Below are 26,690 nucleotides of genomic sequence, written 5' to 3' on the forward strand. Positions count from 1 at the left end.
GAGACTGAGTGAGAGCGAGAAAGAGAGAAGAGGAAAGCTGGGTTTATTGCTTCAGGGACGGGTCCTCCTGATGACAGAAACGGGCCATCTCACCTAGGAGGGTGTTCCCTGGTTCCAGCTGATGCTCTGAGCCTGTGCACACACACCCACACACCTATGCTCCATGAGTCCATACAGGGGCGGCCTTCCGTGACATCATATACCTACCTCCATGCTTCCCTGCATCCACAGATGCACAGGTGGGGCTACGAGTGTGTGAAGGTCAGGTCCACAGAGAAGCACGTGCGGTGGGCAGCACATCTCACTGGGGCACCAGCTGCTCTATGTGCCCGCCCCGTGTTAGCTCACTCTCCTTGCCACGCCTTGCTGCAAGCCTCTCTTCTCCTGTCCATGCTCCTGTCTCTACTGAGCACTTCCCACAGGGATGTCTGTGTCTTGGTCATGTCTGTACACTTGAGACCAAGGCCAAGACCTGCTGGAGCAGGTGTGGTCAAGAAAAGGCAACAGACTAAATGGATATGTTTGTGTGAGTGGATCTAATTCCATAAGTGTGAGTGTTTTTGTGTGTGCTCGTGTGTGCTCATGCAGGCCTGCACATAAGAATGTGTACATGCACACATGCTCACAGGCACATGCAATGTCGGGGCTATGAATGTGCCTCAGAGGCGTACTCGAGTGAACTTATAAACACACATCATGGCTGCAGCTGTATGCAGTGGTAAGCTGATGTTTGACAATCAGCTCTCTATTTTAAAAAGTTGCCTGGTTTGTATTGATAGCGTCTGCCCATTTCTGTGCTGTAAATACTCCCAGCACAGCCAAGCTCAGGGTGCCAGTGTGGTGTCAGTGAACAGAGAACAGAGAGGAGATGCATATGGTGGGTTTGCCTCGGCCTGTAGGAGGTAGCCCTGGCATACACTGGGTATTTCCGTCTGTGACAGTGTGAGGAGGAGGGAAAGGAAGGGCCCAGTTCCTCCGGCCTGGACTGGGAGGAGTCCCTGCAAGCTGGCCCACAGACAACTTCTTTCCAGAGCCTGTGTGCCGGGGAGTGGGGCAGTCTTTGGCTACCAGGCAGCTTTCTCAGCATTGGCTTGGAAGCCGGTCCAAACTGCTGCTCTTTGTGAGGCAGGTCTAGACACTCATGGAGACAGCAGCTTTCTCTCACTCCTGCAGACACTCTCAGGGCTTTTGGAGTTTGGTGAGCTCAGCACTTCTACAGGGAAGGTTCTCTAAGCTTGGAGTATGAGTGGAGAAGGGAGAAGAAAAGCTTCAAGCATCCATCAGAAGGGGTGGCTGGGATGACTTCCCTTGTGGTCCAGTGGTTAAGACTCTGTGTTCCCAATGCGGGGGACACAGGTTTGATCCCTGCTTGGGTAACTGAGATCCTGTGTGCTGCAGGATGTGACCTAAAAAACAAATAAATACCCTTGTTTTTTTAAAAACAAAAAAAACAGGAACTGTTGGCTGGGGATGTCAGAAGTCAGATTCTAGGGCAGGCAGCCTGCTTGAAGCCAATTCACTCTGCAGGTCTGGTTTGGAAATTGCTTTCTCTGGACTCTAAAATGCCTTTCCTCCCCCCAGGGAATAGGTCTTCTAAGTTCCCGCCCCCCATGCCCTGCCCGGATTCAGAGCCCTTGTATTGGACCATGAGATCTTATTCAAAAGTCAGACAGAGACTGAGCTGCCCTTAGACCTGGGCATGAGGGGTGCAGGGTGTTAGGGGACCTTGCTCTGGCCCTCCTCCCCCCCGCCCCTCCCATGGTGGGGAAGAGTCCACAGACCAAGGCCATGTGCTCACCCTGAGCCCACATCTCTCTTGTAGCCCTCTCTCTCTGGTGCCTGCTTTTCCAAATTTCTACCCAAAGGCTCCCGAGTCAGCTCCCAGGGTTGGCCACCATCTGTCTTGAGGTAAAACTGGCCTGAGCAGTGGCCAAGGAGTTGATGTTTCAGGCGACTGTAGCTGGAACTTGGATGGGCAGGCTGGGGTGGGCACCCCCTTTGTGGGAGAGGCCCTGGGCATGCTAAGTGAGCTGGAGATTGGAAGGGAAGGAAGCGGGGTAGGCAGTGGGCTCAGAGCCAGAGTGGGCTTGCCTTGTACCACTTTGGGGAGCAGAATTCAGAGGAGGTTTAGAATTGTAAATTTAAACTTTGTATTTTAGGTCATCATGAAGAATGACTTGTCAAGATAGAAGGATAGAATGTATTTTAAAGTTAGTCTGATTTGTAGCTGTTAAACATTTGGACTGACAGTATGGAGGCCATTTGTATTCCTGCCCTGAGACCAGTGACTGTCAGGGGTGAGCTTGGAGGAGGAGATGCTTGAGATGGGTGGGAAGCTTGGCAGCCAGGCCCAAGGGGAGTCATGAATGTTGACCAATTCTTAAGGGGAGTTTTCCGGGGCCCCAGGCTATGGGGCTAGCTTTCTCTTAAGTCTGTGTAACTCAGAGGACCTCTGCATGCCATCTCTTTTCTCTTGAGCCCTAAGAAGAGCTGTATAATGACTAAGCTTCCTCACTTGCATCTCAGACAGTGTCTTGCCTCTCAGAGAGCCTACCTCCTGAAGCTCATGAAGAAGTCCTGGTCTGTGTTCAAACTGGGGATTTTGTCTGGAACTCTCCCTGGTCACCATCTCTGTTGTTATAATGGTCTCTTTTTCTTTTATTTTTTGGTCATGCTGCGTGTCATGCAGGATCTTAGTTCTCCAACCAGAGATTGAATCCAAGTCTCCTGCACTGGAAGTGCAGAGTCTTAGCCACTGGACTGCCAGGGAAGATCCTGTTACAGCTGTCTCTAGGGTGACCTGGTGACCCCTCATAGATCACCCTTCTGGCTCTCCACATGAAAATATTAAAATGACCAGGCTAGTGAATCCCAGCCATTATAATGAAAGAGACCATCATGGTTTGTTTTTTTTTCTGGTCTGCCCCTGTAGATGTTAGTAGGACAGAATGAAGCTTTTTTTCTCTTTTTGGAGCAATGTATCATAATGTTTTAGTTTAAACAAGCTTTGGTCAGCTTTTCTTTTTCCTGTTTTTCATGGCATTTATTATTTTTCTGAGTCGAGGATAATAATTCAGTAAGGGTGGTGGTAGGAAGGTGGGCACAGGAAACCCTTTTAAGGAGGAGGAGGGGAAGAAGCATTTCACAATTTGCCAACAGAAGAAGGCTTTTTTGGTCTGTGTTTAAAATCTTGGTTTGATTTCGAAATACCTTCTTTCCATCCTATTCCACATGACAGTCTTTTTAAAGTCCAAGTGAACTAAATGAAATGTATTTAATGCATTTGGAGAAGTGCTTACATCCTTCCTTCAAATAATTGACCATGGAAGTTTAACTAGAATAGAGCAGATGTCGGTGGACTAGTTTTTGAGCTGCCTTCAAATGGGGACTTTCTCTAATGTCAAGGGTCAAATTTTCCCGTTAGGTTAGCCTTGATAGGCCGAACATTTTGTTGCTGTTGTTGTTTAGTTATTGAGTTGTGACCAACTCTTTGTGACCCCATGGACTGTAACCCGCCAGACTCCTCTGTCCATTCTTGCCCATTCCAGGCAAGAATACTGGAGTAGGTTGCCATTTCCTTCTCCAGGTGATCTTCCTGACAGAGAGATCTTCCTGACATCTCCTGCTCTGGCAGGTAGATTTTTTACTGCTAAGGCAGCTGGGAAGCCCCAGGCTGAATGTTTGTGTCCCCTGAAAAATGCATGTATTGAAACCCTAACCCATGACATCATGGTATTGGGGGCAGGGCTTGGGGAAGATAATGAGGCTTAGATGGGGTCATGAGGGTGGGGCCCACATGATGTGATTAGTGTCCTTATAATAAAAGAAGACCAGAGGCTGTCTGTGCTGTGTGAGGACAGTGAGAAGGTGGCTGTCTGCAAGCAGGAAGACTGTTTTCATCAGGAATCGAATCTGCCGACACCTTGATTTTAGACTTTCTGGACTCCAGAACTGTGAGAAATAGCCATCCAGTTTATGGTACTTTGTTATACGAGCCTGAGAAGGCTAAGACACATCTTGTCTTGCCTTTCACATTAGGAGGGTCCCAGGTCCCCCTGCTAGACCTTCCCTGCTTGTCTCCTGAATCCGCAGTCCCCTCTGAAGAGCACCCCTGCACAGGGGACCCTCTAAGTGCACTGGCAGGATCATGTCCATTCCAGGATGCACACTTTCACGGGGAAAATTGAAACGCTGGAGTGATGTTGGGATGTTGATGGAGGCTGATTTATTCTAAAGCTGAAAACTCAAGGATGTTATGTTCACGGCCTTCAAATATCTGAGGGACTATTGTGCTGAAAAGGGAAGCAATTCGTTCACTGCTGCTGGTCAATGGAAGAGGTGGATTGAAATGCATGTGGGGAGGAGATTTTACCAATGAGCATGGGCTGGGGCTGTCTATGAGAAGGGTGGGCCTCCTGTTGCTGGAGGTGTGTAAATATCAGTAAAGGATATTTAGGAGGAATCGCATGACCTGGGGAGCAGGGCTATTCTACTGCATGGCTTCTAAGCCTCCTCTCCCTCAACTCAGGTCTGAGAATCTGAGTTCTCAGATTTCAGCTTTAGAATGACCTTAAACGGGATGCTAGGAGCTGGGAAAGCAATGAAAGAAATCCATTGACATGAGGACCAAGCTATAAAAAAAAATCTTTATTTCATGTACCAGGATTTTTTTTTTCTTTTTTTAGTTTTCAGCTTTTTAAAATTTTTCTGTTAACAGTCTGAAAAAAAAAGGACCCACCAAGAAAATAAAATGGAGGTTGGTTTCTTGAACTGGTTTGAGCTGGACATGAGCAACTGTCCACCCTGGCAAGCGGCGCCTTCATGGTCCTGAACCCAGCTCCTTCCCTCCAGGCCCCCTAGCCCTTTCACCCTATACCTGGATGGCCTTCTTCAAGGGGACCCAGGCCCCAGGCCTCGTGGCCCAGGAGAAAGTGCTGATTGCCATCCCAGACACTCTGCCAGGACTCAGAGAACTGGGGTCAAGTTTCCTCTTTGGACAGTGCCCACTTGTTTGCTGTTTTCTTGGGGCTTCTCCCTTATTTCTCCTACTTGATCCTTTCAGGTTTGGAATTTGGGGGGGGCAGTGGGCAAGGTTGAGGTGGGAAGGGAGCGATTATGACTTCTGCTCAGACTGAGAAATACTAGGTGGCCCCCACACCTGGCCTTGGCTGCCATGACTCTGTCCTGGGGCCCCCTTGGCCCCTAGGGAACGTCCAGGTTGGTGGGCAGATGTTCTGTCTTGTGGCTCAGGCTGGGTTTAGGGTTCCAGCTGCTATTGATCTGAGAAAAGAGCTTTCCTTCCCCAGACAAAGGACGGGAAGGGCAACTGGGAGTGGGCAAGCCCCTGAAGCTTTTCTAGCCGCTCCCCCAACCCCCCAGAGCTCAACTTAAGAGAAGGCCAGGCCGATGTCCAGAAAGAGACGAACCAGCCATGCTGATGGGGGCAGCAGGGGCTCCTGCCTTCAGCACAGTGACTGGCAGGCTGCCCTGAAATTCGAGCTTGGGAAAGCGATTGGTTTTCTTTCCTTCTGAACGGGCCTTGCTGCTCTGGGGAGAAAGGGGGGCAACATGGGACACCCTTTGTAGTCTAAGGTTAGCTTTGGGGTTGTTCCTCACGCTGGGACCAACTGTGTAAAGCTCTGCTCTCCATCTCTCAGCCGTCACCCATCCCAGCAAACCTCAGGGGAACCTCCTTTCCCCTGACCCCCAAACACTATGGGGGAAGCCTGGTGGCTGACCTTCCTCCAAGGAAGTCCCCTCTGCTCTCGGTGACCGGATTATGGAAGTCAAGAAAGGGGACATAAAACAAAGAGTGGCTTTGGGGCCCTCTGGGACCTTTCCCTCTCTGTCTGAATGGCAGAATACATTTGTTCACATGTGTGTATTTTTGCTTTGACATTGGATGTAGGGGCAGGGGGTTGGGAGCACAGTGAGGAGGCATATGGTGCGCGCGCGCGTGTGTGTGTGTGTGTGTGGCTGAGCATCTGAGTGGCTGACTGACAATTTGGGAATGTCTAGGGGCTGGATGGCAGCCATTCTGGTCATCCCTTGGCATTCTCCTCTGGGCAGGTGGCAGATCTTAAGAGTCATGGACACCAAGCATGAGAATGTGCCTTGAGAGCTCATCTGGGCCAATCCACATTTATACAGGGAGTTTATACAGTTTATAAACTGTATAAATTTATTAACTGTATAAATTTATACAGTTTATACAGGGAGAAACTGAGGCCCAGGGAGGCCTCGAAGCCAGGGATTCCAGAATCCAGAGCAGGATTCCAGACTAGTGCCCTTTCTAGGCATGCAAACTGTGTGAGTGTGTGTTGTGTGTGTGCATATGGTGTGGTGAGAGGGTGTGCGTGAGCAAAAAGGCCAATATGGAGCTGTGTCGTCAATGGCTTTGGAGGGCATGAGCCAGTCTTCTCTGAATCCTGCTTCTGGTTGGGGAACGAGATGGAAGGGTTTGGACTGAGTGTGTGTCCCCATGAGTGATTCCACTGCTGGGCTTCGAGGACTGTGTGTGTGTGTGTGAGTGTGGGAATGGGTGTGCTATCTCCCTTGTGTGGAGCAGATTCTCAATGATGGTTCTCTCTCTTTCACATGAGCAGCACTTTCCCGGAGGAAGGAAAGAAATCTCTTGTCACAGCCCCTGTGGCTCCCTGGGGCCTCTCCCCTTCCCCTCCTGCTTGAAGCCCAGCTCTCATCTCTCACAACAGCTTGTTTGTTTTTTAAAATGGATTTGTATGTTTGTTTTCTGTTTTCTCTTTACAAGTTCCCTGCTAAATTTTAAGTCCCCCACCCCACCCCATTTTTTTTGTTTGTTTTCACAGTTTAAAGCTGGAAAAGAATTAAAAGAAAAATACTATCTGATTTTCTTGCAAGTAAATCCACTTATTATATATTTACATTTATTTATAGTCTGTGGTTTTTTTATTAAAAAAAAAATCACCACTTGTTTTTCCTTTTTCTTTTGTAAAAAGAAACCTTTTTGCAAGTGTCATTGTTGGACCCGCTAGGCCCTGAGGGGGCTTCAGCGAGTCCAAGGACCCCCAAAGGGTCAGTGAGCCCCCTTCCCGAGGGGTTGGGAGCCGATGAGTCTGGGGGTCCACCATCGCCCCAGGGTCATCGCGTGGCCCTGAGGTGAGGGGTGAGGAGGGAGAGATGCTTTATATCCCCCCGGGGGGTGGGCATCTCCTGCCCCCAAGGACAGGAGCTTGGGGCGGTGACCCCAAGAGGCTCACCCTGAGGAGTCCGGGGTTTTCCGGGCATCTCAGCAAGCCACTAGCAGCCGTCCCCTCTCCTCCCCTTCCCTCAAGGCCGAGGAAGTCATCACAGTGGGTTAAGGCCCATAAGGACTGGGAACCCCAGGGCTGGGCAAGCCCCAGATGCACCCCCCTCCAGGCACCTTTCGGACAGGAGGGACCAAGGACTCTTGGGTCACCTGGAGGCCTACAATTGCCCCATCAATGCTGGGTGGAGCCGGCTCGCAAGCCACCGAGCTTGCCCAGCGTTCCTGGGGCACCCATCCTGAGGCTCCAGGGACCTGGCAGTGACCAAGAGGCTCACCTGGCCCCGGGGCCCCTGAGTCTCCACCTCCCCCACTCTCCCAGGGAGGCGGAGCCCGCTTGGGGTTAAAGGGAACAGAAAAGTAACTCTCCCTGCGTTAAAAAAAAAGTAACATAAACCCCTGATAAATGCAAAGAACGTTTCCCTTCCTTTCTGCTCCTTCTCATTTTTTTTTTTTTTTGCTTTAATATTATCTTGGTTCCCTTGTATGTTTTCATTTAAATTGGTTTTTATTAAATGTTAAAATAATGGTACATGGGAAATCATGCATTTTCATTTAGATTTATTTTCTATTTTTAATTTTTATCCTCTCGCTTTTTTTTTTAAAGTTTGTTTCTCCTTCCCTCGTTTATATTTTTGCACATTTATTGTTTTGCCTCTTTGTTCCTCTTATATGTTGTTCTTTTTTTTTTTTAATTTACTTGTTATGTTTTTCTCTTTTTTTTGTTTTTTTTTTTGTTGTTGTTGTTTGTTTGTTTGTTTTGCTTTTGGAAGGTTTGTCCCCCCTGGTATGGTTTGGTGTCCCCCCCACCCTCCCTTCACCCCCGGGCCCATCCCGCGGGCCGCGCCCCTCCTCCCGGCTCTGGGCGGCGCTGGCGAGGCCCCCGTGGGCTTCATACGGGGGTGGTCCTGCGGTTGGCTGTGTTGGAGTGGAGAGAGTCTTTGTTCTCCTTCTGGATACAGTTGTGAACTTGGAGGAAGCTGTTATCCCTGTCGGAGTTGTAGGTGGCGGTGGGCGTGGTGGCGGCCTTCAGCGGGTCCCTGCTGAGGGTGTACATGGAGATCTCCGTGGACGGCAAGGTGTTGAAGCCCTTGATGCCCACGGGGGAGGCGTCCCTGGAGTGTGAGGGCTCGGTGGAGCGCGAGCTGGAGCGGCTGCGACGCTGGTAGCGGTAGCGGTAACTGGGGATGCGGGTGATGGCGGAGGCCTGGAGGTAGTCCGTGGCGCGGGCTGTGGCCCGCAGCTGTTTGTGCCGGTCGATAAACATGTGCACGGCCAGCACCCCGACCATCTCGGCGATGATGAAGGACAGGGCCCCGAAGTAGAAGGACCAGCCGTAGGAGTAACTATTCTTTTTGGAGTCGCTCTTGGAGGGGTCTCCGGCATTGGCAGATATGTACACTATAATGCCAATGATGTTACTCAGACCTGCGGGCGGGATGGGGGTGGAGAGGAGGCAGGGTGGAGGGGAAAGCAGAAACAATGATGGTTAGTATCCAAGGAGGATGCCAGGTCCTGGGCAGGATGGCGAGAGGTGGACACCTGGATGCGCTTTCCCGGGTCCAAGCATTTTTGTGGAGAATGGATGGGCCGGTATAGTGGGAAGTTGCAAGCATCACCTTACTATCCTATCATGCTGTTTGGAGAGAGCCAGACAGGGAAGTGCTAAAGGAATCACAGATATGGGAAGAAGAGAGAGAACGGCAGGGCATTCTACAATATATTGAATGATAATAATATTACTTATTGAGCATTTACTACCTGCTTTCACAGCTGAGTGCTTTGCAAAGGGTTTGCAGATGAGAAAACAGATTGCAGAGAGGTTAAGTAAGTTGCTTAAGACTGCACTGGGATTTGCAGCTGCTGTAGCAGGGGGCTAGAGCTTCCCTGGTGGCTTAGTTGTAAAGACTCTTCCTGCCAGTGCCTGCCACTGCAGTTCAATCCCTGGGTCAGGAAGATCCCTTGGAGAGGGAAAAGGCAACCCATACCAGTATTCTTGCCTGGAAAATCCCATGGACAGAGGAGCCTGATGGGCTACAGTCCATGGGGTATGAAAGAGTCGGACACAACTTAAGAGTCTAAACAAGAACCACAAGCAAAGGGTTAAGTCTGGCTACTGCCTGTATGCAAAGCCTTTGGCAAGGTAACCATCATCTGAGTTTCCATTTCTGTGAAGTAGATATAATAATAGTCCTTACTTCTTTTAGGTCAGAGGCAAGATTATTACGTGTGAATATGTATGAGTTACTACTACATGTGAGTTAATACACATGAAAGCTGTTAAGAGTCTGCATGTGGTAAGTGCTGCTGAAACGTTAGTTGTTCTTATTAAATGGCTCGTGCTATAGCCCATGATCTTCTGGCATCTGAAGCAAGTGTGACTTCTCATGTAGCTGTGCTGAGAAATGTGGTTTTGAGTGCCTGCCTGCTCCCACCTGGGTAGGACAGTGAGGGAAGAGGGCAATGAGGAGAGACCCAGCATCCTGAGAGGATCTTGGGAATGGGGCCTTCTCTCAGGAGGTGGGGGAAAGATGAGTCCCTGGGCTAAAGGTCAGGGTGTGGGGGCAATCCCGGTGGACTCAGTGGAGGGCTCAGGCCTGGCTATGGCGCGGGAGCCCAGCACAGCCTGCCTTCTGTGCGACTCGGCCTGTTTGGAAGGTCCAGAAGTCCCTCCCCTCTCTCCCCTCCTTTCTCTGCCAGGCCCCTCCAGTCACCAGGCCCCCCAACCTCAGCCTCCTCCCTGCTGGCGGGCCTGGCCTCGGGCCGCCTGGTGCCGCAGCTCTTACCTGCAGACACGAAGAAGATGCCGGCACTCAGAATGATGTTGTGTCGAGTCTTGTAGAACTCGCTGGCTGCGATGCAGAGTCCGCCCATGAAGAGCAGAATCACACTCAGGATCGGGAAGATGCTCGAGGCCCTCACAGCCCCTGGAGAACACAGCGGGTGGGGAGAGAGAATGCAATGGCTGTGAGATGAGGGGCGGTGGCCAGAGGGAGGAGAGAGAGGAGCTCACAGGAGCGGGGGCTGGGTGAGTTTTATGGACACAGGACCAGAGTGGAGGTTGCTTAGCAATACTAGGGAGGGAGAGAGAGGGAGCACGCCACCGCTCAATTTACAGGGGCTCCCTGCTTCTTCAAGAATCAAATCCTAGCACTTCATGAGACCCACATGGGCCTGTGAGACTTGGTCTCTGCCCAGCCCCACCTTCCCTCCTGTCCAGCCACAACAAACTTCCCATGACATATTATTGCATGTTTCTGACTTTTGCCGGACTGAGATTTCTTCCTAGAATGTCTTTCTTGCTCTTTTCACTCAGCCAACTTCTATTCATCCATCAAAACCCAGCTCAAAGTCCCCTCCTCCATGATGCCTTTCCTGATTTCTTTAGGCAAACTTATTAACCCTCTCCTCTGCACTTTGGGGCACTTGGGGCACAGAGAAAGGCAGTGTGTTATAGTGTTTAGAGCTGGGTGGTTGGACTCTGGCTTTAGCATTTATTAGCTGTATAGGTTTGGGTAAGTCATCTCATCTCTTCATGCCTCGATTTCCTCACCTGTAAAATGGGCATGGTGCCTCCCAGAATATTGGAAATAAAAGCAAAAATAAACAAATGGGACCTAATTAAACTTAAAAGCTTTTGCACAACAAAGGAAACTGTAAGCAAGGTGAAAAGACAGCCTTCAGAATGGGAGAAAATAATAGCAAATGAAGCAACAAAGAATTAATCTCAAAAATATACAAGCAACTCCTGCAGCTCAATTCCAGAAAAATAAATGACCCAATCAAAAATGGGCCAAAGAACTAAACAGACATTTCTCCAAAGAAGACATACAGCTGGCTAACAAACACATGAAAAGATGCTCAACATCACTCATTATCAGAGAAATGCAAATCAAAACCACAATGAGGTACCATTTCACGTCAGTCAGGATGGCTGCTATCCAAAAGTCTACAAGCAATAAATGCTGGAGAGGGTGTGGAGAAAAGGGAACCCTCTTACACTGTTGGTGGGAATGCAAACTAGTACAGCCGCTATGGAGAACAGTGTGGAGATTCCTTAAAAAACTGGAAATAGAACTGCCATATGACCCAGCAATCCCACTTCTGGGCATACACACTGAGGAAACCAGATCTGAAAGAGACACGTGCACCCCAATGTTCATTGCAGCACTGTTTATAATAGCCAGGACATGGAAGCAACCTAGATGCCCATCAGCAGATGAATGGATAAGAAAGCTGTGGTACATATACACCAATGGGGAAATTACTCAGCCATTAAAAAGAATGTATTTGAATCAGTTCTAACGAGGTGATAGAAACTGGAGCCCATTATACAGAGTGAAGTAAGCCAGAAAGAAAACACCAATATAGTATACTAACGCATATATATGGAATTTAGAAAGATGGTAACAATAACCCTATATGCAAGACAGAAAAAGAGACACAGATGTATAGAACAGACTTTTGGACTCTGTGGGAGAAGGTGAGGGGGGATGATCTGAGAGAATAGCATTGTAACATGTATATTATCAATTGTGAAACAGATTGCCAGTCTAGGTTTGATGCATGAGACAAGTGCTCAGGGCTGGTGCACTAGGATGACCCAGAGGGATGGGATGGGGAGGGAGGTGGGAGGGGGGTTCAGGATGGGGAACACATGTAAATCCATGGCTGATTCATATCAATGTATGCAAAAACCACTACAATATTTAAAGTAATTAGCCTCCAACTAATATAAATAACTGAAAAAAAGAAAAAAAAATAAAATGGGCGTGGTGATAGTTCCTGCCTCCTAACATTGTTGTGAGGACTAAATGAGTTAATTCTGATAATGTACTTAAGATAGGTCTCTGAAGTCATATAGTAAACATTTGCTCAGATAGTTATTATAGTAAATAGTTGTTTATATATATGCATCCACCATAGGTCATGGGATCCCATGAGAGAGAGGATTGTAGCTGTTTTTTTTTTTTTTTTTTAAGTTCTCTCTCTTCATTCGTTCTGGCCTCACCACCTAATTTAAAGCCAGAGATACAGTAAGCCCGCAGTACAAGCTCGCCTTGTGAATCAATGTGGAGAGGTGGTCTGGAAAGAGGAAGAAACTGACACATTGCAAAGAAAACAGAAGAGAATAAAAGCAAAAAGCGAGTTAAAAAAAACCTTTCAGGATAAGTTAAGAAGGAAGGATGAACAAACAGGCAGGAGAAGAAAAGAATATTTTAATGAATGCTTTACTTCAGCATGGGGGAGGATGAGAGAGGGGCACAGATGGCTGGGGAAGGAGAGGGAAGGTGGCTGGGGGTTTATGAGGGGGACTGTGTCTGAAAGATGCCCCAGAGGTGTGGAGTCCTTGCCAGTGTGTCTGGAAAATAAAATATTTTTTTCTATCCAGATTCAAATAGGCAGAGAGTGACCTCAGGACCTCCGACTCCATGTCCTGGCCTGTGTGGACCAGGTAGGAGGCAGAGGTGTCTGGTGGCTAGTGTGAGGAAAGGGATATCTTCCTGACACGTTGGGGTGGCTTGAATGGCAACCTCAGAATTTAAGTCCTTTTAGATTGAGGACCCTTTGGCTTGACCCAGAAGTTGGTTAGGGGTGTATGCTTTGGAGGGGAAGTGCCTGCCCTACTGGCCCATCCCTGTTCCTTCTGGTGGCAGCATGACCACAAAGGATCTGTGAAGAAGAGAATTTTTCTACATAGAACTTGAGGGATTTTTCTAAGAAAGAGTTTTAGGCCATTTACTGTGTGATGTAAAACCCTTCTTTCCCTGGTGGATCTTCAGTCTACACTGCTCATGATGCTATTGCATGAGTAGATTATTTTGGGGGGACTTGAAGAAGGGTGGAGTTCTCTTATTGCAAGTTGGGGGCACCTGAGCTGCTCATATAGAAGCAGGCGCAAGAGGGCGGGGGGCAGCTGGGTTACTCTGCAGTCTAGTAACCCTCTCCCCCGGCGGGCAAAGACTGGGCTGCCTCCTCTCCAACCTGAATGGATGCTTTCTTCCTGCAGGTCTTGTCTGAGATGGTATCTCTATCCCCAATTGGATTGACACCCCCACCACACAGGAACACATGCCCAGATGCTCCCATTCACAGCTACCTGGAGGCCCATCTCCATAAGCACATGAGGATGGCGAGGGCGTATCGAAGACTCAGCTCACAAGAGGTAGTATGGATTAAACAACCACACCACGTTGGGTCTGACATACATTATACAATTTAATCCTCATAATACCTCTGCAGGGTGTATTTTTTGCCCCAATTTATAGATGAGAAAACTGAATTTCAGAGAGGTGATGTAGCTTGCTCAAAACCACCCTGTTAGTAAGTCAGGATTCAAGCCCAGATCAGTCCAACTTTCGACTCCCCTGGACTCTTCCTCTGGGTCTTTTAAAGAGACCAGGAAGCATCCTGCAGGGTCCAGAGATCTGGATTCTGGTCCCAGCTCTGCCCTTCCTTGCTGTGTGGCTGAGACAGGTACCTTGCCCCCTCTGGTTTTCCCATATTTAACATGGGTGTGGACCATTAGTTGATTTCTAATGCTTTTTCCTTCTCTGTGTGGATATGATTTCTGACCAGCTGGAAATGGGGACGACAGTGTAAAGAAAGATAGAGAGGTTGGGGTGACTTCCAAGGGGCAGCAGCGGCTGCTCAGGTGAGCAGGGTGGAGGAAGATCTCTGGCCTTCTCCCTGCAAGGAAGCAGGCTCTTCCTGCCCGCAGTGTGCTGCATTTGGCAGGCCAGGTCTGCATCCTCAGAGCTCATGCCTCACGGCAGCCCTGGGCCTGACATTTCCGGTTCAGCCAGTCTGCTGTGGGAGCCTGGATGCCCCAACTCAGCTTTCCTGCCAGCAGAGAGAGCACCAGCTGTGAAGGGGGATGAGATGCTGTGTGTGTGTGCATGCGTGTGTGTATGTGTGTGTGTGCTGGGTTGGGGGAGTGGGCAGGCTGGAGGGAGACATTTGCTGTGTTGCAGCCAACGTGGAGAAAACAGTACCACTTCACAACATAAAAAAGCAGCAAGCAGGCAACAAACAGAAGCCTCTTTACTCCAGCAGAGCCAACTCAGACACCAGCCTCCCTTGGAAGAGGCCTCTTTACCCAGAAAAAAGGTGATAGAGGCAGCTGGGAAACAGTACCAGCCTAGGAAGGTTGAAGTCCTCAGGACCCAGATCGAGGCTGGCAGAAAGCTGGTTTCAAGCTGGCAGGGACCCCCACACTGAAACAGTCTTCTGAAGGAGGTCATTCTGGCTGGGCAATGTCACAGAGGGATTTTGCAGTTAGCCACACCTAAGTTCAGAGCCTGGCTTTGTCACTTAGTAACTGTGATTTTGGGCAAGGGTCTTTACCTCTCTAGAGCCTCAGTTTCCTTGTCCTGTAAAACGGGAAGAGTCCTAATAATCTCCTGTTCATAGGAGCATTGTAAGGCCTTGCTGCTCAAATGGCAGTCGAGTACCAGCAGTGAGGGCATCATGAGAGGAGCTTAGCAGAAATGCAGATTCTCAGGCCCCGCCCCATCTAATTCAACTGTACTGAATTAGAGTCTGCATTTTGGATAAACAGCAAGGTCTTACTGTAGAGCTCAGGGATCTATATCTGACACCCTGTGATAAACCATATGGAAAAGAATATGGGGAATTCCCTGGTCCTCTAGAGGTTAAGACTCAGGTGCTCTCACTGCCAGGGCCCAGGTTTGAGCCCTGGTTGTCAGACTAAGATCCGTAAGCTGTACAGCATGGCCAAAAAAAAAAGAGAAAAGAACATGAAAAAGCACATCTAGATCTATATCTGTATCTGTATCTGTATCTATATCTATATCTGTATGTATATATCTGAGTCACTTTGCTGTACAGAAATTAACAGTGCTGTAAATAAACTATGCTTCAATAAAAATACATAAGAAAAGAATCCACATTTTAACAAGATCTTTGTAACAAGACTAGTATGCATCTGAAAGTTTGAGATGTGCTATTGCGAGGGCTAAATTGGATAATAACTGTTTTGTTTCTGATACTAGGAGGGCAGTAAAGGGTAGCGATTTTTGTTATTTTTAATGTCCTTTTTCTTTCATGCCAGACACAGTTTCCTTAGGAATTATCCTGATTTCCTCGTAAGGCTGTGTTACTGTATTAATAGTAATAGCATTACTCTTAATGCTAAAACTTATCATGAGAAGAAAATATCTTATTTAGTCAGTGCACAGGTATTTATTGATCTACAAGTAAGTGTATGGAACTGCACAACACCATTTCTGGGGTCCTTCCTACATGCCAGGCCCCATACTAAGTACTTCCCATGGGTGAACCCACTTAAACCTCCTACCAAACCCATGAAGTTATGAGTCTTGGTTGCATATTACAAATAATCTCTAGGAATTGGCAACATATTTCAATAAAGGGACACATAGTCAAGGTTTCTGGTTTTGCCACCATAAGGTCCCTGCTGCACCTACTCAACTCTGCCCTTGTAGTGTGAGAATAGCCATCAGCAACATGTGAATCAATGAGTGTGGATGTGTTCCAATAAAACTTTATTTAGAAAAATGGTGGCCTGGATTTGGTCTGCCTATTACAGTTTGACCTGAGAACATAGCGCCCTGTACTAGGGAAAAGCAGTGTGGTCCAGAATGGAGGGATGTTTTTCTTTTGACTATGTGGCTGTCACCACCCTGCTTGGTTCCAGGCTGGGCATAGAAGGTTTATGGGTGCAAAATCAGGCCTAGTCCATGCCTTCATTGGGCTTAAGTTCTCATGAAGGATATATGGCACAGATGAACATGTAATTAACAATTAGGATGAAGTGCTATGCAAGAAAATTACCCATATGGCACCATGAAGGCAAGTGGTAGGCTAACGTACTGCAAGGAGATCAAACCAGTCAATCCTCAAGGAAATCAGCCCTTCATTGGAAAGGCTGATGCTGAAGCTGAAACTCCAAAACTTTGGCCACCTGATGCAAAGAACTGACTCATTGGAAAAGATCCTGATGCTGGGAAGGATTGAAGGCAGGAGGAGAAGGGGACAACAGAGGATGAGATGGTTGGATGGCATCACCGACTCAATGGACATGAGTTTGGGTGGACTCCGGGAGTTGGTGATGGACAGGGAAGCCTGGCGGGCTCAGTCCATGGAGTGGCAGAGAGTCGGACACGACTGAACTGAACTGAGTGTCACCTGTAGATTGCTGATACTGACTGAAGGATCAGTGTGTGCTGGGGACACACACACTTGTGGACCTGTGTGAACCCTTTGTTCTCATCTACAGCTCCATAATTACTCCCATCACACAGAGACTAAAACTGAGGCACAGAGAGATTAAGCCTTTTGTTCAAGCCCACTCAGGGAGGAAATGGAGGAGCTGGGTTTGTGAACCTAGGGAGTCTGACTCTAGGCTGTGCACCAAACCACTGCACCCCTGGCTCTCAGAGCATCCTCATAGCTCACAAGGGCATTGAAGAGGGCTTTCCTGAGATTGATGGACAAGGGGAAGCTAAGTGGGCAGAATAGAGGCAGGGTGTTCTAGGGAGAGGATGCAGCATGAGCAAGGGCTGGAAGACGCATGGCTCTTCTGGGGACTTGAAAGGTCTGGTCACAGAGAGCAAGGGCGGGGCCTTGGGGAGCTCTAAGGGAGCTGAACCAACTGGGCCCAGGCCACACGGGGACTCACAGGTAGCCTTTAAAGATCTTAAAGCTAGCAGGGCTGTCACAATCTGATTTGGATTTTAATTAAAAAATTTTTTTTGGCTATACCCAAGGGCATGTGGGATCCTACTTCCCCAACCAGAGATCAAACCCATGCCCCCAGCATTGGGAGCACAGAGTCTTAATCACTGGACCACTAGGGAAGTCCTGATTTGCATTTTCAGAAGCAAATGAATTAAGAAGGGGTCCAGGGCTGCTATAGGGCACCAGGAGGAGGACTGTTGCTCCCACATAAGTGATGGTGGTGCTTGGACCAGGGCAGATACAAAGAGTCTAGCAGAGGAGGTTGCATTTGAGGGGTGTTTAGGAAGTGAAGTAAAGCTTGGTGATGAATGAATATGCGTGGAGAAGAGGGTGGTGTTGAGAATAACTTCTGGGTCTCAGGTTTGCTGGCTGGTTGGATAAAACCACTTATGGGGCTTGGAGAGGATCAAGGGGTGAAGAGGACAATCAAGGTTTGTTTGGGACAGATGAAGGCTGAGGTGCTCTGGGGACACGCATGGGGAGCTTGGAGCAGGAGGTGGATGTGCAAGACTGGGGCACAGAGGCACAGTGTAGGCTGAAGCTGTAAATGGGGAGTCAGACTCAGAGGTGAGCACAGCAGAGCTTGAGCATGGAAGAGTAGGGGGTTTACCTTGAGGCTTGGGGAGCCCCAGTATTTAGTGACTGGCTTGGGAAGATCTTGGGCCAATCTCCTGGTGTCACTGAGGCCTCCACTTCCTTGTCTGTAAAATGGGGCTGAAAACTGGAAATCTGTCTACCTTATAGGGTGCCTGCTAAGTCACTTCAGTGATGTCTGACTCTGTGTGACCCTATGGACTGTAGCCCACTGGGCTCCATCTGTGGAATTTTTCAGGCAAGAATACTGGGTGGGTTGCCATTTCCTCCTCCAGGGTATCTTCCCAACCCAGGGATCAAACCTTCCTCTCTTACATCTCCTGCATTAACAGGTGGGTTCTTTACCACTAGCGCCACCTGGGAAGCCCCACCTTACAGGGTGACAGTAATTAAATCGGAAGAAGACTGGAAGTTTTTGAAAATACAGAACATTGGGTAAACTAGGAACAGTGTATTATTGTTTTCTATGCTGGTGATGGAAATGGAGAGTGTCATAAGCACCCAGAAGGGAATGACATCTAGCCTTTCAGCAGGGGTAGGCTCAGCCATAAATCCCTCACTCACCCTCTCTTTGGCCAAGTTCTGTAGACAGATCATCTCTGATCCAGTGCCCTGTGGGCCAGGCACCCATGGTGTCCTTCTGTGGTGGGCACAGTTGGAGGACAAGTAGATGGCTGCACTCGGGGACCTGCTTCCACACTCAGTCTGGTGGAGGAGGAGGGGAGTGGGGTGGAGGGAGGTGGGCAGACGGCTGCCTAGTGCCCACTCTTTCCTGGCTCGTCCTGAGGCCTGACTGTGGGCTTTCCCTGCTCTGGGTCTCAGGTCTGGCTCTGAATAGGTGGGACAGATGACTTATAAGGTTTCAGCCATCCCTGGTGGTCCTGTGCCCCGCAGGCCTCCATCAGGGGCCACTCATCCAGGCTGGCCAGATGCTGGTCGTGCCTTTCATCAAAATAGTCGTCATGATCAGGTATAGGGGAAGCCGGGACTCCTTGTTTTCTGGGCATGGTGTTCAACTCTTTTTGTCTGTTATTCCCTTTGGAATTTGATGTGTTCTAAAAGGACACAGATGTGCTGGGTTGGGCGGAGCTTCTGGGCCCTGGGGCATCTCTCGCCCTCTCCTCCTGCACGCTGTGCTGGATGAGGAGCCAGTGGCTGTGAACAGGGATGAGCTGCTGTAAATGCAGGTGAGAGTGAGCGTGAGAGAGTGAGTGTGTGAGAAAGAGTGGCAGGAGAGAGGAGGAGAGGAGGGAAGAGGCAGGGGGAGGGAGGGATTCACCGCCATTCAGAGCGGTGGTGAGGAGCGTGGGCTCCTGATGTGGACTGCTTGGGGTCCCATCCTGCACTCCCCTGGCCTCCCACTGGCTGTGTGGCCTGTGTCTCACTTTTCTCATACGTGTAATAGAGACACCAACAGTACCTACTTCTTAGGGTTGTTGTAAGATGAATGAGGATAACATATGGTGTGTCAGGCCAAGTGTTCCATGAAACTTTGCTATATCTGACATAGGAAAGGAATTTCAGACCCCAGCGAGCTTCTTTTGGGAGGGCCACCTGTGCAGGTGCTAGATGCTTTCAGACTTTCTGTGGTCTCTGGGGTCGGTGATTGGCTCAGGAGAGACGGCCTGAGCGCATCCCATGTTGCCCCCACCCCGCGAGGCTCAGTGGCCTCCTCTGCTGCAGGACACACCCAGCTCCCAGGGCCACAATAAGGGGCAATGAGTCAACACGTCTGAAGCCACGAGAACCGTGGCTGGCACCCACAAGCACCAGGAAATGTTAGTTCTTGCATGGCAGAGCGTATTATTGCTGTTTCTCACAGACCTGGGGTTACCTGGACTGATGTTTATTAAAGTGCAGGTCGTGGAGTCAGTGTGGTGAGGGTGGCATTGGGCACTTTAATAAACGAACCAGGACGGAACAGAAACTATCCCTGTGGGCGGAGGCCATAAGGCAGAGGTGCTGATCATGAAGCATTCGCTCTGGCTGCCTGGATGTGAGTTAGTAGGAGCTCTAACTTAGATGTTCCCGACTGCAGGATGTGGTCACCCCACTGCAGTGACCTCTGGAGGGGATGTCCCTCATGACAATTTTGCTGAAAAGAGCTGCAGTTCCCAGGCAGTGGACAGGAACATATGGCCTGGATAACCAGGGAAGCAAGTGGCATCCCAGGGCTTCCGAGGTGGCTCAGTGGTAAAGAATCTGCCTGCAATGCAGGAGACCCAGGTTCGATCCCTGGGTCGGGAAGATCCACTGGAGGAGGAAATGGCAACCCACTCCAGTATTCTTGCCTGGAGAATCCCATGGACAGAGGAGTCTGGCAGGTTGCTACAGTCCATGGGGTGGCAAAGAGTCACTTGAGAGCTGAAGTGACTTAGCGGCACCCTTTACGGTAGACAGAGTTCTGATTTTCAGTCCCATTTTACAGACAAGAAAGTGGAGACTCCCATGGACAAAGGAGACTGGTAGGCTATAGTCAATGGGGCCACCAAGAGTCGGACATGACTGAGTGACCGAACACGCACAGGTGGCATCCCAGGAATGGTACTGGGCTGGGGCCAGTCACTGTCCCTCTGTGGGCCTCAGTGTCTCCCTTGTCTGTAGAATGGGAGGGTGGGGTTGGGTGACCCTCATGGCATGTCTACGTTCAGCATTTCTGGAGATGGAAGGCTGTGTCCCTGAACTTCAAAGCTGTAGGGGGCAAGGAGGGACAGTGGACTTCCCTCAGCATTCCCCTGGGGTAGCTGGGGAGCCCAAACAAAGCACCGCCCTAACCCTTGTCTCATGGTATCCTCAGAATTGCCCCTCACCCCCACCTGGGACTGGTATACATTGAGGTTCAGAGAAGGTGAGTGTCTGGTCCAAGGTCACAGAGCAGAGCTCATCTTAAATTCAGGCCCTTTCATTCCAAGTCCCAAGCTCAGGCCTTGACACCTGGTATCCCCACAACTGTGTGCCCCCTCCCCAGCTCCCCAGTCCTCAGGGCCTGGTGAGACTGGCAGGAGGGATGGAGAAGGGGGAACAGGGGAGAGCACGGGCTTTTCTGAGGCTGGGAAGGGTGGCTTTGGCTCAGCTGGAGCCCCTCCAGCCTCATTCTGGGAAGAGGAGGAATGTGCTAGGCAGCTCTAGGGAGGGTGGTTCCCGTATTTTCATTCAGCAGCTCTCTCCCGGGCCTGACTGAGGACAGGCCCTGCAGTGGGCGGGGTGGGTGGGGTGTGGGTGGGAGCAAACTCTATTTGCAGCTCCTCCCTTCAGTGTCCTCAAGCTGTTTCACCATCCAGTGGGAAAGAAGACTCTGTAACAGAGAGGTCACCTCCCTGCGACCCAGCCTCCTCCACATCCCTGGCCGCAGAGAAGGGCTGCACTGTCCACCATCTCCCAGACGGGACACCTAGACGTCGCCTGAGCCTTCTCCCTCTCACCTCCCCCCTCCACCCCGATGCAGGACGCCAGTAATTCCTGCTGGCTCCAGAACTAGTCCCCCTTCTCATCCACCTCCCCACCTCCTCCCTGATCTGAGCCCCATGTGTTTCCAGCCTGGGTCCCGGCTGTCATCTCTTACTGGTCTCGCTGTTTCTGCTGAGACCCCTGAGTCAGCTCTCCAGGAGAAGCGGAGCAGTGCCGTTAGCCTGGACCTCAGTCCTTTCTGCTCAGAACCTTCTCGTGGTCTCATCTCAGAGGCCCCCAAGTCCTATGGATTCCCATCCACTGCTCACACCCTCAGCCTCCTTGTGTGGCCACCTCCCATCTCCTGTACACAACGCACACGCGCACACACACACACTCTCACACACACACTCACACACACACTCATACACAACACACGCACACACATTCACACACACACACTCGCACACACACACTCACAGACACACACAACACACGCACGCACACACACATTCACACACACACTCACACACACACATACACTCACAGAGACACACACATTCACACACACACACATACACTCACACACACATTCACACACACACATGCACACACACATACTCGCACACACACACATACACTCACAGACACACACATTCACACACACGCACACACACCATGAAGAGACCCACGTGCACACGAGCAGGCACACGCATACACACAGGCACTTATATTCTGACGGACACTCAGATGCACAGATACACAGGCATCAGAAGACACAGCACACAGCACACACTCATGCCCTTGGCACAAGGCGGACATGCAGACACACCAACACACACTAAGAGTCATAGGAAGTCACACCCTGGTCACCACCACCTCTTCTTTACCAGCTTGAGGTAAGGAGCCTTGGCAGGAAGAGAGAGGCTAATGTTTTAAGGACAACTGGACTGTATGATGGTCTTTTACTTTTATCTAGTGTGTTTCACTTTTTCTATTTCATATTCAGTGCTTCCATTTCGTTTGGTTTGTGTTTTCCAATTTCTCCATCTCTTCTTTTTTTTCTTTTTGATGTCCTTTCTTAAAGCCTTTATCAAGCATAGTAGAAAAACTTTTGTATATATATATTTAAATATAATATAATATATATATTTTAGAAAACTTATGAATTTTTGCCTAAAAAATGTATGACATTTTGATTCCACTTGTTTGACTTATGTCTGAATAGAATGCTAGATTTCTAATTAAAAAATAGATATGCAACAAACAAAGAAGGTTTACTGTATAGTACAGGGAACTGTAGTCAATATCTTGTAATAATCTATAATGGAAAATAACTTCAAAAATAATATATGTGTATATGTATAACTGAATCACTTTGTTGTGCACCTGAAACATTGTTAGTCAACTAGACTTCAATAAAATATATATATATTTTTTAAAAAAGAAGAAGAGAGAGGGCTAAGGAGGTGCCACACAGCAGACCCAGCTGACAGCCCCACGGAGGTGCTTGGAAAAAACAGGCCGGTCACCATGACTTTGTGGGTAAGTTAGTGATAGGTGGGAAGGCCTGTATTAACTGCACCTCCGTGGGGCCCAGAAGTCCAATGACTCGGGGTGATGACTGGGACCAGCTAAGGCTGTCCCTCCCTGGACTCTGTGGCTGTGGAGAAGCTGGGGACCCCTTTGGATACCCACGGAGACTGGGCATTAAGAGCATTCATTCATTCACTCATTCATTTGTCCCATCAGATATTAATTTGGTGCTTTCCTTCTGCCCCGTCCTCCAAGAGGCGTTGAACTTGCCTAAAGCTTGGTTTGCTGGCTTGAGAGCAAACCAAAGTGAGTCCCACTTTCTCTGCCAGCCCAGGAGATGAGCTCTGTGCCCCTGGCCAGTCATGCTCTCCTGGCATCCTTCTCCTCCCTCTCTGCTCCAGATCCTCCATCCAACTGGTGGATCAAGGATGGCAGGGGTTACCCAGGCCACCTCACTGGCCACCCGTCCTCAGCTCCTTCCCTGGGGCTCCTCCTCTGCCTGGCCTTCGAGCCTTGGGGTCCTGGGGCTCAGATCCTGCACCTCTTCTCTCTCTGCACCACTCTCTTGGTGCTGTCATCAAGTCTCATCGTGCTAAATATTGTCCCCATTCTGACCTCTCTCAGACTCCTGTCTCAGGCCAGGCCCCACCTTGTGAGTCTCAGACTCCAGGTCATCTCCCCAGGGAGTCTGTGGGCCTCTTTAACTTATTGTGGCCAATACTGAGCATCCATCCTTCCCCATCCCAACCTGCTCCCCCCATGGGCACAAACCTTGGAGTCATCCTTTATCCTTTCCTGTCCCTGGAAATCCACATGCAACCTTTCAGAAGATCCTATATGCAGACTCTTGGGAGTATTTTCAGGCTCTGACCCCTTCCCACCTCCTTCACTGCCACCACCTGCCTTCAAGATGCTGTCATCTCTTGTCTGGATGATTGATCGTAACAGGCTCCTTGCTTTTTGCTTGTTTCCTCCATCAGGGTGTAACTTTCATGAAGGCGCTGACTTTCTTTATTTTGTCCACCCTTGAGTCCCCATACCATCAACAGTGCCCTATACATAGTGATAGTGAGTATCTCCTGAGCGAATGAATGAATGAATGGATGAACGCTTCCAGAGTCCTAGTCTCTGCATTGGTGCCACCTTCTGTAGGGAACACCTCTGGAATGATGGCCTCCAGTCTGGGTTAGGCGCCAGGCTTCCTCAGCACCCCGGATCACTTTCTTTCCCTGCTTGAGGCATCTAGGCTAGGTTCTTGGGCCTGTCAACCCACGTGGCAGGTGAGCTGAAGGTTTAACAGACCAGAACGGGACGGGGGGGCGGGGTAAGTTGACTCAGACCCCACCCACCCGAGTGCAGCCCCGCCCATCTCCCTGGACCAAAGGCCCATCTTCAGGAGAAGCTCCGCCCACCTTCCTGGGCACCAGCTCCGCCCACCACACTCGGGCAGGCAATCTTCCTAGAAGAATGACCTCTGTCTTCTAGTTTTTCTAGCCAATCAGGTTAGAGGTTGACAGAGAATGATGGGAACTCACATCTTCCAGCTTTAAAAAATGACGTTTGTTGTCTAACCCCAGACTAGCATATTACAGATCAGAGGTCAACAAACTGCTAGATGAGGTCTGTTGCCTATTTTTGCAAGTGAACTTAAGTTTCACTGGAGCAAACACAGCCATGCTCAGGTGCTTCCGTGTTTGCTTTAGTGCTACAAGGTCAAGGCTGAGTAGTTGGGACAGAGACTTTATGGCCCACAAAGCCGGGAATATCTCTTTTCAGAAAAGGTTTGCCAATTTCTGTTACAGATGCTAAAAATATATTGCTGGATTAAGTCAACTCAAGTCAGACTCTCAGAAACCTGCGCTGCTAATTTGCATTCAAGTCTTCTGCCCAGAAACACCAAAATGAACCAAACACTAAACAATTCTTTCTTTAAAATTTGGGAAATGAAGGTATAGAGTAGGTAGGAATAGCTGCTGAAGAATCCTGTCTTTCCTTTAAAAATAGCATGTATTGGGCACCTATTTTCCAGGAACTGTTCTGGGTATAGCAATGAATGAGACAAGGGTCCTGGGCGTCCGGCTGAGAAAGCATTGCTCCTTGCTGGGCTCAGCCAGTGTGGCTTTGCGCACAGACCCCCACGTGGCTCCCCCTTCCATCTTCTCTCTCCGGTGCATCTCTGCAGGCCCCTGCCTCCCAAGTCCTGCTGTTTCTCTGAGGGTCCTCCCACTAGGCTGCGCTCTGCCTGCAACCATGAGCGGTGTCTCATTCATTCCTCTGGAACTCTCCAGCACTCAGTCCAGACTCTGACATACAGAAGGTGCTCAATTTGTTTTTACGCCCTCGTCAGAGTCCTTTGAGAGCCTTAGACCTGGTAATAGGGGCTTCCCTGGTGGCTCAGATGGTAAAGAATCTGCGTGCAATGAGATAGACCCGGATTCAATCCCCGGGTTGGGAAGATCCCCTGGAGGAGGGCATGGCAACCCACTCCAGTATTCTTGCCTGGAGAATCCCGTGGACACAGGAGCCTGCTGGGCTATGGTTGATGGAGTGGTTGATGGGGTCGCAAAGAGTCAGATAAGACTGAGCAACTGACACTTCCACTTTCAGACCTTGTAATGCAGAGGACGAACAAACGATCCTTTAGGAATTCCATCTGAGAGCAGCGTCGTGCAGGAATTCATAAAGGGAAAGGATGAGCCTTGTAGGATATTCCCCCTTCTCCTTTAAAAAGAAACCTACGAGTGACCTGATGTCCCCTTCCTTTTTCTTGCCGCCTGGCTGGCTTCATGTTCCACAGGCTTTGAAATGAAACCCAGATTTCAGACTGACCTGAGAGTTGGGTTTGACGCGAGGAGTAATTATTGAAAGTGACAGGGGTGATCCATATAATAAAATGCTTCCTACATTTTTCATAGAAATGATCCAATACTAACCACTGCTGTGAGGGATGGGAGGGAGGCTTTGGCTGGGGAAGGGCACTTGGGAGCAGAAGAGGGTGGGGGCGCGGGCAGGGAGGGTGCTCCTGGGAGGAGAGCAAACTGCTTTCGGAAGAGCTTCGTACAGAGCTTTCAGCCACTTCTGCTGGGGCGGCTTTGCGGTCCCATGCTTTAAGGACCCTCAGCCTCTCCTGGAAATCCTTTCCTCCTGGAACATTTTACCTTGTTAGTTTTTGCTGCTTCTTGAGAGATTTTCTTTGGGTCTCAAAATGCTTTCTCTTGATACTATGTCTCAGGTGGATTTAAGATCACAGCTATTACATCAGGATTTAACTTTGACTTGACTGTGGGGAAAGAAAAAAGTAATCTCATTGTTTCAGTAGAAGTTTCAGTCTGGCACTGCCTGGTGAGTCTCCTCATTGGATTGTTCAAGAAATATCTATGGAGTACTTTCTATGTGTCGGGCACTGGGCTGGGAATATAACGATGAATGAGATAGGTAGAGTTTTATCAGAGTTCTAGTGGAACTGGCAACACTGTGAGGGAGCTGGTTGCTTAAACAGACATGGACCCAACAGCGTGATAAAGATGCTAGGCTCTGGGAACCCCTTCAGGGGCATAGAGGACTTCTTGGAGGAGATGTTGTTTCACTGGAAACCTGGAAAATGTGTAGGAACTTGCCAACAAAGAGGGGAGGAACATGAAGGTTTGGCCATGGAAAGGGGGGAAGACAGAAGGCTCAGCTTTTTCCTCTCCTCTGCAGTGACAGAGACCTCTAGATAGTTCTGGCCTTTGGCTCTTAAAGGATGGAAGGGCAGGACCCATCACCAGGAGAGAGATAAAAAAAATTGCATCCACTCACGGAGGAAATATTCTGCTGTGTCAGCTTCGTAATCTGCATCCTCTGGGAAGTGATCGATTTGCTTGCAGAGACCTTTGAAGTTCCCTGGAAAACAAGGGAAGAAAGTGCTCGTAAGACATCCAAATCTCCAGGGACTCAGCGCCCACTGGCCTCTTCCTGACTTCTCGTTCTTCTGAAGCTGGCTCAGTCCTCTCTCTCACCTCCCCCCTCCCCCGCAAGGAAGGTATCGCTTTGTCTGTTTGGACATCTGCCCAGTGAATCAAAACACACACACCGGCGGTGCTGCAGAGAGGATCTAAGGCTTAAGACTTCAAAACCCAGCCTTCCATCTCTGCATCGAGGCTTCTGAGGATTAGCTGAGGCTTGG

General features: G+C 49.4%; 1 protein-coding gene across 1 annotated transcript in view; it reads right to left on the reverse strand.

Annotated features, from left to right (window-relative positions):
- Positions 1-4,632: 4,632 nt before the first annotated feature.
- CACNG2 (calcium voltage-gated channel auxiliary subunit gamma 2) overlaps positions 4,633-26,690 on the reverse strand; it is a 120,087-nt gene continuing 98,029 nt past the window's right edge. Inside the window, exons 2-4 of the mRNA XM_043441605.1 lie at positions 26,324-26,407; positions 10,072-10,212; positions 4,633-8,713 (exon numbers count right to left, since the gene is read on the reverse strand). Coding sequence (XP_043297540.1) covers positions 8,178-8,713; positions 10,072-10,212; positions 26,324-26,407 — 761 coding nt within the window. The 3' untranslated portion in view covers positions 4,633-8,177. The remainder of the gene's footprint in view (positions 8,714-10,071; positions 10,213-26,323; positions 26,408-26,690) is intronic.

This window comes from Cervus canadensis, chromosome 21 (assembly GCF_019320065.1).
Source record: "Cervus canadensis isolate Bull #8, Minnesota chromosome 21, ASM1932006v1, whole genome shotgun sequence".
NCBI lineage: Eukaryota > Metazoa > Chordata > Mammalia > Artiodactyla > Cervidae > Cervus > Cervus canadensis.